Source organism: Leucopleurus acutus, assembly GCF_964270905.1.
Source record: "Leucopleurus acutus genome assembly, chromosome: 3".
Taxonomy (NCBI): domain Eukaryota; kingdom Metazoa; phylum Chordata; class Mammalia; order Artiodactyla; family Delphinidae; genus Leucopleurus; species Leucopleurus acutus.
This window is the reverse complement of record NC_139145.1, coordinates 109,437,589-109,452,009: the sequence shown is the minus strand read 5'-3', so window position 1 is coordinate 109,452,009 and position 14,421 is coordinate 109,437,589. Positions and strand designations below refer to the sequence as shown.

At 35.3% G+C, this 14,421-nt stretch overlaps 1 protein-coding gene across 2 annotated transcripts in view; it reads right to left on the bottom strand.

Annotated features, from left to right (window-relative positions):
• Nucleotides 1–14,421, bottom strand: part of EDIL3 (EGF like repeats and discoidin domains 3) — a gene marked incomplete at both ends in the record, with an annotated part of 421,166 nt that overhangs the window by 183,133 nt on the left and 223,612 nt on the right. For both annotated transcript variants that reach the window (XM_082836360.1, XM_082836361.1), the window contains one exon: nucleotides 3,062–3,175. In XM_082836360.1, coding sequence (XP_082692486.1) covers nucleotides 3,062–3,175 — 114 coding nt within the window. The remainder of the gene's footprint in view (nucleotides 1–3,061; nucleotides 3,176–14,421) is intronic.

Genomic DNA, 14,421 nt, shown 5'->3' with positions numbered 1-14,421 from the left:
GGTAGTAATAATAAATTGATTAAAATTGAAGGTACGGTAAATATGAGAAAAATGCAGAGAAAAGGTTAAGATCTGAGAAAAACAAATCTTTTGGTGATAAGTAGACAGATATCAAGATCAGTCTGTCTACACCCTGTAAAAAGCAACCTCCAAAATTACCACTTTTATATTTTCAAGGCTCATTAGTAGTAGTAGTTGGTCAGATCATAGCATTCATATGTCTGTTGATTATTTGAAATGAGTGAGAAATAAATAAGTGATCTCAGATAAACTATCAAGATGTCTGCATGTAGAAATGGCCTAAAATGAGAAACAGATCCCTGTCTACCTCTTATTTCAAATCCATTTGCATAACGCCATTGCAAAATATACTAAAACTTAATTAACCCATCAGTACAAATAAGAAAGAAGTGGTACAAGTGAGGCAAATATAAGTGCAGCAGCCCCAAATTAGACTGACAGCTTGAATGTGAACACAAGGAAAACGACACTTCGGTATGGGTGTCCTCTAACCCCCCAGCAGTTAGTCTCCATCATTCTTCTTTCCCTCTCTCACATGAAATATCTGCTGAAACAAATGGCTTCTCTCCCATTATTGCAGGTGTAAGTTGACCTAGTGGACCCCTGTGGGAGAGCATACAAAGCCCGAAGAAAGTTCATCAATCTTACTTCAGAGTAGAAGTACGCAAATTGGTTATAATCTATGTAATGTCAACTCCTAAGATCCTAAACTCAATTAGCTGGGAGCTAGCATTACCTGTAACCTGCAGGTGCTTCTATATGCCATGTAGTGAGTGAATGTTCTACGTTCTCAATGCATATCACTAAATCATCACTGTGGCAAGATGCACTTTCTTACTGTGGATTTTCTAAACGTTCTAAAAAGCCACAGAATAAAAAGCAAAACCATAGCCTCAGAAACCTAGACAATGGGAAGAATCAGGATCCTGAATTTATTACATACTCTTATAAATCAATGCAATAGAAACAAATACCCCAAGAGGAACATATTTTAGATTGTACCTTAGGTGACCTGTTCCAATATCTGTCAGGGCGCAGAGATGAACAGGGGGAACAGTAGAATGTTAGAGCATACGATAGGTTAAGGGAGGCACCTCACTATCACATGCATGTTCAGAGAGCAGTCTGGATTTACATATAAATATTTTACAAATATAAAACCAAGTCAGAGAAAAACAAAGAATTTCATTAAACGCAATAGCAAAGACACTAGATGCGAACTTATGGCCATGAAGTTGAAAGTCTATTTCAAAACATCCTTCCTAACCTATCAGGTTTCTTTCTTTTCAAGGGTATTTTCGGATGTGGTGACCTCAGTAAAATCTCTGATGGAGGGATGAATAGGCTTTAGTCATTGGTTTCAATTTCTAGCTCACATCAAGGTCTCTTTCCATTTTCAATAGGTAAGAAACCAACTGGCTGTCTAGTTGCTCCTTGGTCAGTACAGGGGGCAAAGGCTGATTAGGCAGCCATATTCAGGTCGCATGAACCAAAAGAAAAAAGATGCAAGAGCTGGGCCTGGGTGGGCCAAGGACCAGTTGAAACTGAATTTAAGTCAACTTAGTGGGCAGTCAGTTAAATGCTTTATAGGAAGGTTGCTAGGTTTGTTGACTGGGTGGCTATTGGTCATCCAGTTGTATGATCAACCTGCTTACTCATACTGTCCTTTCCTTCCATTCATCCATGCCTGAAGCTTCCTTTATTAACTCATGCTCCATGTCCTTCTTCAATTATTTTTAAGCTTAGAAATATTTTCCCCATCCAAGGTATTTCTTTGATATTCACAATTTCATTATTTTAATGAAGTTTTTCAGGACTAGGGTAATGAGAATCTCCAGATCATCATTTTGTTTATATACATAACCCAAATAAATTCTTCAATAATTTTCCTTGTTTTATTTTATAAATTACCATTGTCAAGGAGGAAGAAAGAGAGGGAAAGTGAGAAATAAAATTGTTACTCTGGCTAAAGAGAGAGAGAGAGAGAGAGAGAGAGAGAGAGAGAGAGAGAGAGAGAGTGTGTGTGTGTGTGTGTGTGTGTGTGTGTGTGTGTGTGTAAGAGACAGAGTGGAGGTGGAGGGTGCTTTCAAGTTTATCTTGTTCAGCTCTATCCAAAGAGGTATCATTCTTGGTTTAGAGGAAAATACACTGAACTGGGAATCACAAGACCTGATTCTAGATTCCTTCCAGTCCTGGTTCTGTCACTAACTGTGATAACCCGGCAAACCACATAGCCTATGTGTCTCAGTTTCTATGTCTGAATTCTTATCTGCATTTGCCTTTTGAATTTGCATAATGTTATGATGCTCTAATAGCATTATATACATCAAAGTAGTAACACTATGAAGTTTCTATAAGTGTCCAACAATTATTAAGCTACATGACTATTGTTCTTGTTAGCATGAACTTGTGCCCAACTCCAGTCTCCTCTTACCGACTATAATCCTGTTACTACCTCTCCCTAGGTTTTTTATTTGTTTTGGAGAAGGTGGGGTGCTTTGTGCTTCTTTGTAAACATTTCAGGTAAATTATTATCCTATAATTTGATCCATCATCTCAAGACCCTACTGTCTTAGGCTTTCAAGAAGACAAATAAATAGCATGTAAAACTCTTACTGATGTGTTGGCCAATTCAACATGAACCCTTATTAATCTCTACCTTTTATCTGTGACAAAGGTTATCTGGTTAGAATGCTCTGAATTTACTGTTTGAAACAGAGTAACCACTCTGGGAGAAAATTAGGTCATATGCACAACTCAAAAGCCAAAATGTGATTCATGGAAGAGATGTACTTGGGTCTCTGAGGAACTGTTGACCTCCTTTCAGACCACAAGGCAACCACTCCTATGCCTATCATGTTCTAAGTGAGACCCATCCTGGAGAATAGATGCACATTAATAACATTAACAACAACAAATATGAAATGTGCCATTTCAATACATTATGAAATCTGGAAGCAAATTATTATTGATTTTGGCCCCGATTCCATAATAAATGGAGGCTATGCAAATAAAGGTTTATATATATATGAATACTTACTGTATTGACAATTTCTTCCCATGAATTCTCCTGGGCACTCACAGGAATAGTTAGCAACAAGGTCTGTGCATATTCCACCATTTTTGCAAGGCTCAGCTTCACATTCATTAATATCTGCGGAAAATAGAAGAGAGGAAGAGAATTATTGGTGAAAAATGATCAGTTATTAGAAGGTTTTAGGCGTTTCAAATAAAAAAGTCTAAATAATGCTGTGTGTATGTCTCTAGTCAATAATATAAATGGTGCCTACAATCAACAATTTATTAGCAATCAAATTAAATCCAGTTCAAATGGAATTGAGAATCCAAATCCAGCAGAACTAAACCACTCTCCTATCCTGAAAATAAATATGAATAGTTTGGGGAAATATTCAGCATATCCTTAGAATTAAATCAAACAAATTAACCCTGATAGAGAAATGAATTGGTATCACAAGATCTAGAAACCTCCTCAGCAGTAACCACTGCCAATTAACACTGTCTCATTTCATCTTAATTCATTAAAATTCTAACTGACAGAGATGTTTTAGTTTCTAAATAGTCTGCCTTTGATGAATGCGACGAGAAGTAAATTGGAGTTAATAGGTAAATCTTGTTATATGCAAAGTATAATAAATGTAAATGATCACTTCCTAATCTCATTCAAGGGTTTCTGAGGTTAGGAGGGCTAAAGGGACTTACTTTTATGAATCATTATTATACCTGATGCAAAATCATATGAAATATAAAACATTCAGCAAATTATACTAACTTCCACACTAATTTTGGACAACAGGGACAACAAATGGGATTTCGAATGAAAAAAGAATTAAAGACTAATTCAGTCAAATATCGATCACTGATATTTACACATCATTTCGTCTAAGCTCAGCACCAAGCTAGGTTCTGTGGGAGCTAGTAAAGTAACTGGGGGACATGCACTCTCCCCATCACTTTCCCTTCCTATCATCTATCTCAACTGAAATCCTGCTGTGCTCTTATTCCCACAACTCCTTCTTACATATCTAAATGGTGTTACTTAGGGACTGTCTGTTTATGTGCCTTTCACCCTTTCACCTAGTCAATCTGTAAAGTTTACAAATGCAGCACCCGTCCTGCACTGTTCTTTGTACCTCCACAAATGCCACACTCTATCTGGAAAACCACTAGTGCCCAATAAATATTTCTTGATAAAATTTATAACAAAATAGTGGTGCAAACAATCTGAAAAAAATTATTTCAGATGTGTAATGTGCCTTCGGATACACTACAACGTATCAAAAGTTATTCTGAAGTCCTGGGTTTTCATAGTGCTTAAAACAATATGATCATTAAACTACTCCCTCAATATCAAACAAGGACAAAATACTAGAAAACCTCTATTTTGCCCTTTCCTTTAACTTCTTTCTTATAAACAGCATCTCCTCCTGGAAGCAGATTTGATCATCCTTTCATTCTAAGTTTATGGCAAAGTTTGGTCTAAATTTCTTTAGGCAGGTGACCACTTTCTCTGAAAAAACCATCCCTTTTGGTGTCTGGTCAAGTGCTACAGTTTGAGAGTAGAGACAATTCATGACTGTGTTCAGACAGAATCTGAATAATTTGATCATTTTATAATATCAAACAATAGGATAAAATCAGAATCTGATCATCTCTAAAAAACAGCTGTGTACTATATAATAGACTCACAAATATTTGACACTAAAACTCTTAAGCAAGAAGGAAGGAATGAAGGAAGGAGGGAAAGGAGAGAAAGGAGGGAAGGAAGAGTATGTCACATTCATTTTCTCATCTGATGAGATATTTAGCTCTTTTTGTCTTAACAAAAATTCACTTTTTATTTATATTGGACTAACATGCAAAATATTTTCATTAAACTTTGAAAATAGCACAAAAGTCACCGTGCTATTTATTTCCTTACCAGATGAATGTCAGGAAATGGCAATGACTGGCTACTTTGGAACATGCTTAATATGTCTTTCCCTGTATCATATCTACTACAATTTGTTTTAGGTGAGATATGTCAGAGCCTGACAAGAAGTTAAATCTTCATGTCTTAAAGAATGCATTGTCTTATTTTGTAAAGTTAGACATAAAAAGCTACTCTTTTATATACTTATAGGGAAGAAACTGAGTATTAATTAATGTCTGAAAAAGAGCACATAAGGGAAATAGAATTTGATCTTGGATTTGAAGGAAAGTTTTAATTAGGATTAATAAAAACAGGATGAAGAGGGTATTGTATTTCCAAGCAGGGATCCAGAATGAGTCACAGCTTTGAAGAGAAGCGTTCATGGTATGACGGTGTGTTCAAGTACACAAATAGCACAGTTTGTCTGGAGGACAGAGTGGGAAGGGGGTGCTGGTAACCAAGTCTGAGGATGTAGACAGGACCAGATTACCATGAACTCTTAGTGCCAGCTGAGGGAACTGGCCATTCTCTTTTGGCAGTGAAGGCTTGGAGCCAGCTGGGAGGGTAGCCTCTATACCCTTGTACCCTAGAAAGATTTAGAAAAGCCATATGTGGGATGGACTTAAATAAATGAAAGAAGGCTGGACAGAGACCCACCCAGGATTTGATGCTAAGAGGTACAACATATGTTTTAATTCTCAGGTAAGAGAATTACCTTACCTGAAGATTTCTCATTTTAATATTGACCTATATCATGAGTAAAATCAAACCCAGCTCTTGCTGCTTTGAAATGTTAATAGAAGGAAGTTTGCATAGTTGATGATGTGAGAACAATCAAGAGTTATTTTATGTACTATTAAGGATATGCAGTTACCGTTGTTCTTTGCTTCCTCATTTCTTCTAAGTTTTTACACGATAAGTAGTACTTAACACATGAGAATGTGAATTTAATTGAGACTAATCGATCTTTGAACTTCTATCTATTTGTTCATCAGACCAGGTCTACAATCATCAACAATGGAAGTTAAAATTAAGAACATTTGTTTCTAAAAATAGTTACACCTTTACCCAGAGGTTAACATGAGGTGGAATGAACTGGAATTGCATTTGCTGAAATGAAAATGCTTTCTAGCCATACTTAGTTTGTGATTAAAAAAAAAAAAGATCCTCTACTGTTTGTGCATTTTTTTAAACCAAAAAACTACCTTGATCTAAATTCATAAAAATAAAAACATTATATTAAATGAGTTACATACTTTAATATAGTAGCAAATAAGTAAAACATTTCTGCCTATGTACACATCTAGTAACACTCAGGCTCAGATAACAGATGCAAATTACATAGAAGCCTTTATATATCAGTATAATGCAAGAGTTCTTTCAGCGGTGAAGGCTATTTGCACTGTGATTAACACTGCAAGCAATCTAAATGGAAACAGACCTCAATTGGAATAAATCATGTTTAATTAAAGACTAGATATAAATACTCACAGAATATAATGAAATGAAAGTTAAACTTCTTTGTAATAAATCACATACATATTTCTCTGTCACAGATCATGACATTATTATTTCCAGAAAAAAGTCCTCATCTATTCCAAATATACTGGGATATAATAAATTATTTTATAACTAAGAAAAATTTGACATTGCAGTTCCATACAAAATAGGAATTTCCATATTTGGTCATTTTTATAGTTCATTTATAATAATAATAGCTATTATTTTTTGAGGTTTTTATTTCTATGACTGCTTCCTGAGAATTGTTTTTAAAAAATAACATCATTCAAAGCTAGATTTTATAATTAAGACACCCAGCTGAGTCCTGATTCCTTACTCTGAAAACATAAATCTTTGCTGTCCACCCTCTAGCTGACTGAAGCACAGTGGTAGGAGCTGAGCATGACTTCCAGATACAAACTCGTGATATGTGTGTGTGTGTGTGTGTGTGTGTGTGTGTGTGTGTGTGTGTGTGTGTGAAGCAATTAAAAAGCAAAGCAAAGGAGGGAAGGGAGGAGAGGAAGAGATGAGAGATAGATAGTTGGTCACAACAGCATGCATATCTTTGAAACAAAAGGTACTCTAAAAGGATGTCCAGACACTTTTTCTGTTGTAAATAGTTACATAGATTCATTCATATTATATGCATAATTTAGTCTCTTTATCTTTACCATTATTTTGCCCTTAGCCCACCTTATACAGATTTGGGAAGGTGTGCTGTAGTCTTCCCTCTTAGGCTTGGCTTTTTGCTAACAGAAATAATGTCAACCCATGCACCCTCTAGAGATGTCACTGTGAGAAGCCTCCTCTAGTAATTGAAAAACACATATATTCATTAAGATCATTCTGAGTACTCCTGAACTTATACACACGTGCATCATAAGAAGTGCTCAGTTACTCCTAGTCTTTTTTTCTGGATCTTTGTCAGACCCATCACTGTGCAAATTACAGCCCCAAAGACCATGAAACTGCCTTTGGAGTAGTAGGCTGTCAAAGAGTTTGTGAAAATCAAAATTATATTTGCTAGTTCCTTTATCAGTGCCTTCTCTGGGTATGATTTCTTGCCACAGAAATGATGTTGCTTCTTTTCAGATCATTATATTTAAATATTCAGAAATCCCATTCTTCATTATAGACTCCACTAGCTGGTCAGAGAGGAAATAGAGATTTGTGGAGTCTAATTGCTAGGGCATCCTGTGGAAACTTTAAAAATTAATCGATTAACTAAATAACTAATTAATTCATTCATTTTCAAACTGGCTCCCATTTGTAATCTGCAGAACAGGAATGACTGCACATTGCACTCTTGGGCCATCAGTGTCCCAATTTACCCTTGAGTCTCTCTAGAACTCCTGAGGTGGATGCCAGTTGGCCCCAGTAGTTCAACTACATTTACTTTGCCGACTTGGCCTAGAATATTTTGAATATTGACCACCATTTAGACTAGGACATCCAATCCTTTTAAGGACAGAAATCCATGTAACCTCCTCTTGAGTGGAAGAAAAAAGACAACTTAATTCACTCGTGAAACTACCTCCTTTTGATCCCCGAGTATATCCAGGTCCCACGAGCATCAAGAAAGGAACAACTGATTCTCAGGCTGAGCACCCCTGTTTTGATGTATCAGAAGGACACCATAACTAAGCCCTTTTTTTTCTTTGCAAAGATATAATTTCTTGGCTTCCTTATTCCCTTCTCTTGGGCTGTCTTTCCTCCTGCGATATTGTTATTGACTGTTAAATAGCCCGCAAGTGCTTATTTTCTAGAGTCTGCTACTTTTGACCCTTTGTAACCCATCTTCCCTGGGCTCCCCATTAGCTATTAAATATTCTCCAGACTTCCTGTGAGTGATTGCCTTTTAAAATTTAACCTTTTATATTTTTTCTTACCTAAAGTTTATGGTTTTTCAATTTCTCTTTTAAGGCTGAAAAAATTATGATAAATTTCTAGGAATTCTGTCCTCCCGCTCAGGTATTGAATTTAATAATGTCATAATCAGAACTATCTATAGGATTTCCCAATCATTTTGGGGGCAAGTCAGTATATTTTTAATCTTGTGTGCTTGAACTCTGTTTTGATCTGGCCTTTTGTTATATTGCTACTATTTTAAAGTAGCAAATTAAAATGAGCATTCTTCGATGAGAACATACCACAGGCAAACCTTTTATACTAATTTACTGATAACCCTCATTTACCAAGAAAAATAATGCCAAAAAATATCCAAGAGGTATTTAAGCATCACCTCTTACTAACAAAGATAATACTCTATGCTCATCTGTATCCTGGCATCCTCACATTTATTTTGAGATCTCAATTTTAATGCAAGAAACTTTGTTATTGGTATCCAGGTAGAGCCCAGTTCTCTAGGATGTCTCCGTTTAAAATTATTTCAGTAAGGCTTTAGTTGTCTTAATTAGATATTTGGCCAGCAAGATAAGACAGCTATTCCAAGATACTTATAAAGCCAAAACCAGGGAATAGGGGAGGGATAGTCAAGAGGGTGGTATAACTCAAATATTTGAGGCCTTGAAGAAATTCATAAATAAAAGCTACATGAAAAAACACAGTAGAAGCCAAAATGAACCAATGCCTCTGGTAAAATTTGTACCAAAGAGCAAACAATTGCAAAGAACATTACCTTAGGGGTATGCAGCACAGTAACTTGACCTGCAATAAATATTCATTGATTGGTAAGAAAACTGAGAATATCAGAGACCTGGGGAATCATCACCTGTACTGTGACAGTGAGTTCCCTGATTTGGGCAGATGTACCAGCCTACTTCTAAAGGGGTTCTATTAAGGAGAATGGATTTAGAAAAATGCTCCTTTTAAAAGTTAGAACTTTTAAAATATACCAATGCAAAGCCTCCGCACCAGAGATTCTAATTTAAATGGACTTGGGTGGAATGAAGGCATAAATATTGTTTTATAGGAGTCCAGGTAGCCAGGGTTAACAAACACTGCACAGAACCTCTGTGTATGAAGTCCATCTATCCATCCACCCATCCTTAGTTCTCTGCTAGGTTCTAAGAATGCATGGACCCTTACTTTTCTCAAGACTCTTATAGTACAGCAGATAGACAAGGAAATAATCAGTTACAGTACAAAGTGACAAGTGCTCTAATGAATGAACGCACAGTTTCTCAGAGACTTCAGACAGCAATAACTAAATTAGTCTAGCAGGCTAGAGAATGCTGAATTTTAGAGGTGTCTATCTGACTGTGGAAAATGCTTCTGAGTTATGTCAAGTCATAACTAATGACTCTGTAAAGTTATTTTTCTAAATTAATATGCATCTCATTATTCTACATATCCGAGAGTGATTCCTTATTGTCCCATAGTTCTGTGCTCCAAGTATAAAACTCATATATGTCCTTTTATTATGTATGTTATAATTTATATTTTTTTGCATATTCATAATGCTTTATCCAAAACCAATCACTCTATTCTGTCAAATGCATGTTAAATTAGTTTGCTTGCAGTTCTCTCTAGTTTTAATGGTCAGTACTAAAGATCAACTATTTTGGATTTTTTCTATAGTGAGTTATCAGAAATCTATAACTGGCTAAAATGAGACGGGATTCACATGGGAAGCATAGCTAGGATTCACATGGTTGCTTTCACACACCCATTCACTCACTCATTCATTCATTAAAACTTTGATGAGCACCTTCCATGAATCAGGCTCTAAAATACTGAATATATGATTGGATACAACAGTGAACAGGGATAGTTGCAACTGTTCTAAGAAGTCTCACCTTCTATAACTGGAACATAAAAGGACACAATGTTTTCAGAGAGAACTGAGCACTTTTAAATGTCTGGATATGCACAGGGACTATGTGGAACTACTAGGGATGGTGGTTACTAGGTAGTCTGGGACCAGATTTTTATGGCCTTACAAATCAAATTAAGGAGTTTGAACTTTAGTCCTTGGACACTGAGAAGTTAATAGAGAATTCAAGAAGTGTGGAAAGGGAGCATGGGATTGAATAGATCTGTGGTTTAGAAAGCTCATTTACTCTAGAATTTCATTACTGGTAACATTTGGAAAAATAATTCAAAGAGTTGGAAGGGCAATTTATGTTGAGTCTGTATCACTCAGACCATACATACAATATGATGACTACAGCATGTATCTTTAAACATTTGGCTTGGTTTGAAATGCATACAGACTTCCTAATATTTAGGGTTGCCAGATTCAGCAAATAGAAATACAAGATACCCATGCAATATTTGGCTCATACTTTATAAAAAAAAATTTTTATCTGCAATTCAAATTTACCTGGCCATCCCGTATTTTATCTGGGAATCCTACTTGAATAGTCAACTAGAATATGATTTCTTCATATTTTCTTTCTTTCCTTCTATATAAGCACTTTAATTTCAGCATCTGGTCATGCTTTCCATTTTGTATATTCAGCAGACCCCAAGGAAAACTAACTACAGTAGAAAATCTTTATTGACAAATGAGTCCTCCTCAGGCTTTTGCTCAAACTAAACTTCGTTGCTTGCAAAGCAGTTCATAATCTTTAGAGTTTACCTGTATATAAGCTTCAATGTATTATTTATATAGTTATACTTGTATACATATCAATACTTCAGCTATGTAAGAGCCAAGGTAATCCATTTCTAAATAGACAAGCAGTTATGGATTTTAGGAATAAAATTAGAACAGATGCCCATTAAGCCAAAATCACTTAAGATTTTGAGAAAAATTACTAAGAGGAATAAAAGAACTGGGGGAAAATTGGCACTCCTATCAGCAAATTAATTCATAACGGTTTGGAATATACAGTATGCATGAAATTTACAGTAATCACTTACTTCACTTCATATGCAAGTTGTAAGTAGAAGGACTTAACACCAGTATATCATTTTGGGATGTATTTTTTATCAAGAGAGGCTTTTAAGGGAATAAATTAAAACTTAACAATTCACCAGGTTGAATTATTTTTCTCTTCAATGACAGTAATTTTTTTTAAAAAAAACACAGAGACAGTAACTTATACTAAAAATGAGCCGCTTAAAGCATACAAGCAATGCCACATTTAAATAACAGGCAATGATACACGGTTACATTTCATATATACAGAAAAATAATTTCACTTAGTTCAGAATTAATTTCTTAAAAATAACTCTATAACATATTAAGTATGGACAAACAGCTCATCAGGATGACAATTGATTGACAACAATTAGCAAATCCACCCACTTGTACTATGAGCTAAACCTTGTTTTAAACATTTTGTATATATCATCACACCCTTTGAGCTACTATTATCATAACTGTTTTCCAGATGAGTGAATTGAGACATTGAAAATATAAATAATATGTCAGAGTCACACAGGTGCTGAAACTGAAATTAAAACCCAGATAATTTGTCTCAGGAATCTATGCTTTTCACCAGTTAACTTTACCACCACTAGAAAATATGAATTCTCCTTCACCTTTACTTCATACTTGCCTTCAAGGTACCACTCTATGTGCTGAGGAGGACAGAGAAGCCAGAATACACAGCCCTTGATCTCAAAATGTTTAAAATGTTCTAGTAATATTAGTATTACTGCTCTAGGTCAAAGACTCCAGTCCTAAACTCTTAGTTTGGAACACTTTTTCCCCCTAATTCCTTTTAGTAATTTTTCTCAAACTCTTAAGTAGTTTGGGCTTAATGGGCATCTGTTCTAATTTTATTCCTAAAAGCTACAACTGCTTGTCTGTTTAGAAACGGATGTCTTTGGCTCTTACATTCTTTTATACTTGACTGTTAACTTTACATTCTGATGAAAAGAATACATTTATTTTTGTTTCTTTCGTTACAGAGGACATGGATCTATTTTATACATGTCAGCTGAAATTCTTATTTTTCAAAGAGGAAAATCCACATTTTTTAAAATCATTATTTGCAAGATAGCATACACATAGAAAAGTACACAAAGCAATAGAGTTAAATGAATTATTGTTAAGAGACAACCTGTTTAACAGTCACCAAGGTCAAGCACAAGAGCAACGCCAGCACTTGAGAGCCTTTCCATGCCCCTTCTTTTTTTTTTTCGGTACGCGGGCCTCTCACTGTTGTGGCCTCTCCCGCTGCGGAGCACAGGCTCCGGATGCGCAGGCCCAGCAGCCATGGCTCACGGGCCCAGCCGCTCTGTGGCATGTGGGATCTTCCCGGACCGGGGCACGAACCCGTGTCCCCTGCATTGGCAGGTGGACTCTCAACCACTGCGCCACCAGGGAAGCCCGAGATTGAGTAGTTTAATAAAACATACTAACAGAAGGAGCTGTATTCATAAAAATGACAAAAATACTAATTTTTTCTCAGTAGTTCACCTCCTGCTTTGCAGGTTATTTTCATTACTCAAGAAAGGCTTTGCAGGAAGCCTTAAATGAAGACGAATGGAAAAAAAGTAACATAACTGCAAAATTTTCTATTACTCATATATTTTTGGTTTTAGATTGGATTTACTTCTGCTATGGCTGACTATCAGATTACTGAAGATTATTAAACTACAACTGATGTTACCCATATCTACCCTAATAGTTCTTATTTCCCAGAAATTTTTCTGCAGTAAGTTCATAAAGTATATTGATATGTATATTTCCTGCATTCTTAGGATCTATTTAAGAAGTTGTAATTTTCATATAAAAAGCATGAAATAACTCTTCTAGTTCTCTTTGCTCCTCCTATATGAGAGGTATAACTTTAACACACATGTACACATGCATATTTGACAGGATTTTTATTATTAATTTCTCTTAATATACAGTAAGATGGAAATCTCAATGCCATTAATTACTTACTATGTAATTTCACATTTTAAAAGTAAGCCTTCAAGGCAACAATTTCCATCATCTGCAATGAACCTGATTGAAATAATTGGCTATTTCCATAACAAGCACTTTAACAAATGGTCCTATGTCAGAGAGGAGTGGGTTTGATTAGAAACTGCATTGCTGTATTATGCTATTATCAGATTAACGCAGAAAAAGAGTTTAGCTCCTTTTAATAAAATCCAATGACTTGTGAGTTGAACTAAATATGTTAATAATAAGTATAAGTGTGACCCCATCTACTTAACTTAGTTGTTTAATTTGGCCCTGAGCATAATGATTTAAGCTTACACAGCAAAACTTACTTCCCTACGCTCGTTAAATCTCCTTCTGTGTTTCAGAGGATAAAGGAAGGCTTATGTAGTCTCAGTTAAATGTACTACAGAGTTATCTTCAGAAGTGATGTTAATATTTTCCCAAAGTAGAATCCATCCACAAAGTACCACAATATTTAAAGTATTTTGGTTAAGTCACGCAGAGGTAGAGAACAACCAAAATCTACTGACGAAATCTATTACACTGAATATACAAATATATTTTTGAAATCTGTAGATCTCTTTATAGGTACTACCACTAAAGTATACTAAATTCATATCTTAAAGAAATTTAGAGGTTATTGTAGTTATACATCGTTAAATACAATAGACACTTTATTTTTATCTACCTGCCATGTATATATATTATATATACATAATTTTGCAGGTGTACAATTATTTAGTCCATGGCTTTTATATTATTCTAGCCTATTCATTATCAATAGTAACTCATTATACAAGTGAGAAAATGATCTCCAGAAATTACCTCCTCTTATTCTCTGTGCCTTCCAAATTTTCTTAAATAATTATTTTCCTTCTTCTATTCATTATTTTTACAATCTTAACCAATATATATAAACCTGCTGTTTGTGCATAAGCTTTAGACATTAGAGCTATACATCACTTTTCACATTTCTTTCCTGCCTCTAGAGTCGCACTGTTTTTCTTACTACCAAAATGCTATTTATGTTTTTCCAACACGTTCTGTTTTATGGTGGTATGTCAGTCAATGAAAGCTACAGTTAGTCTGTGTAACAATCACAAACCTCTGTGGCACATAATATGCATATATTTATTTCCCCGTGAGAGGTGGTGGTGTC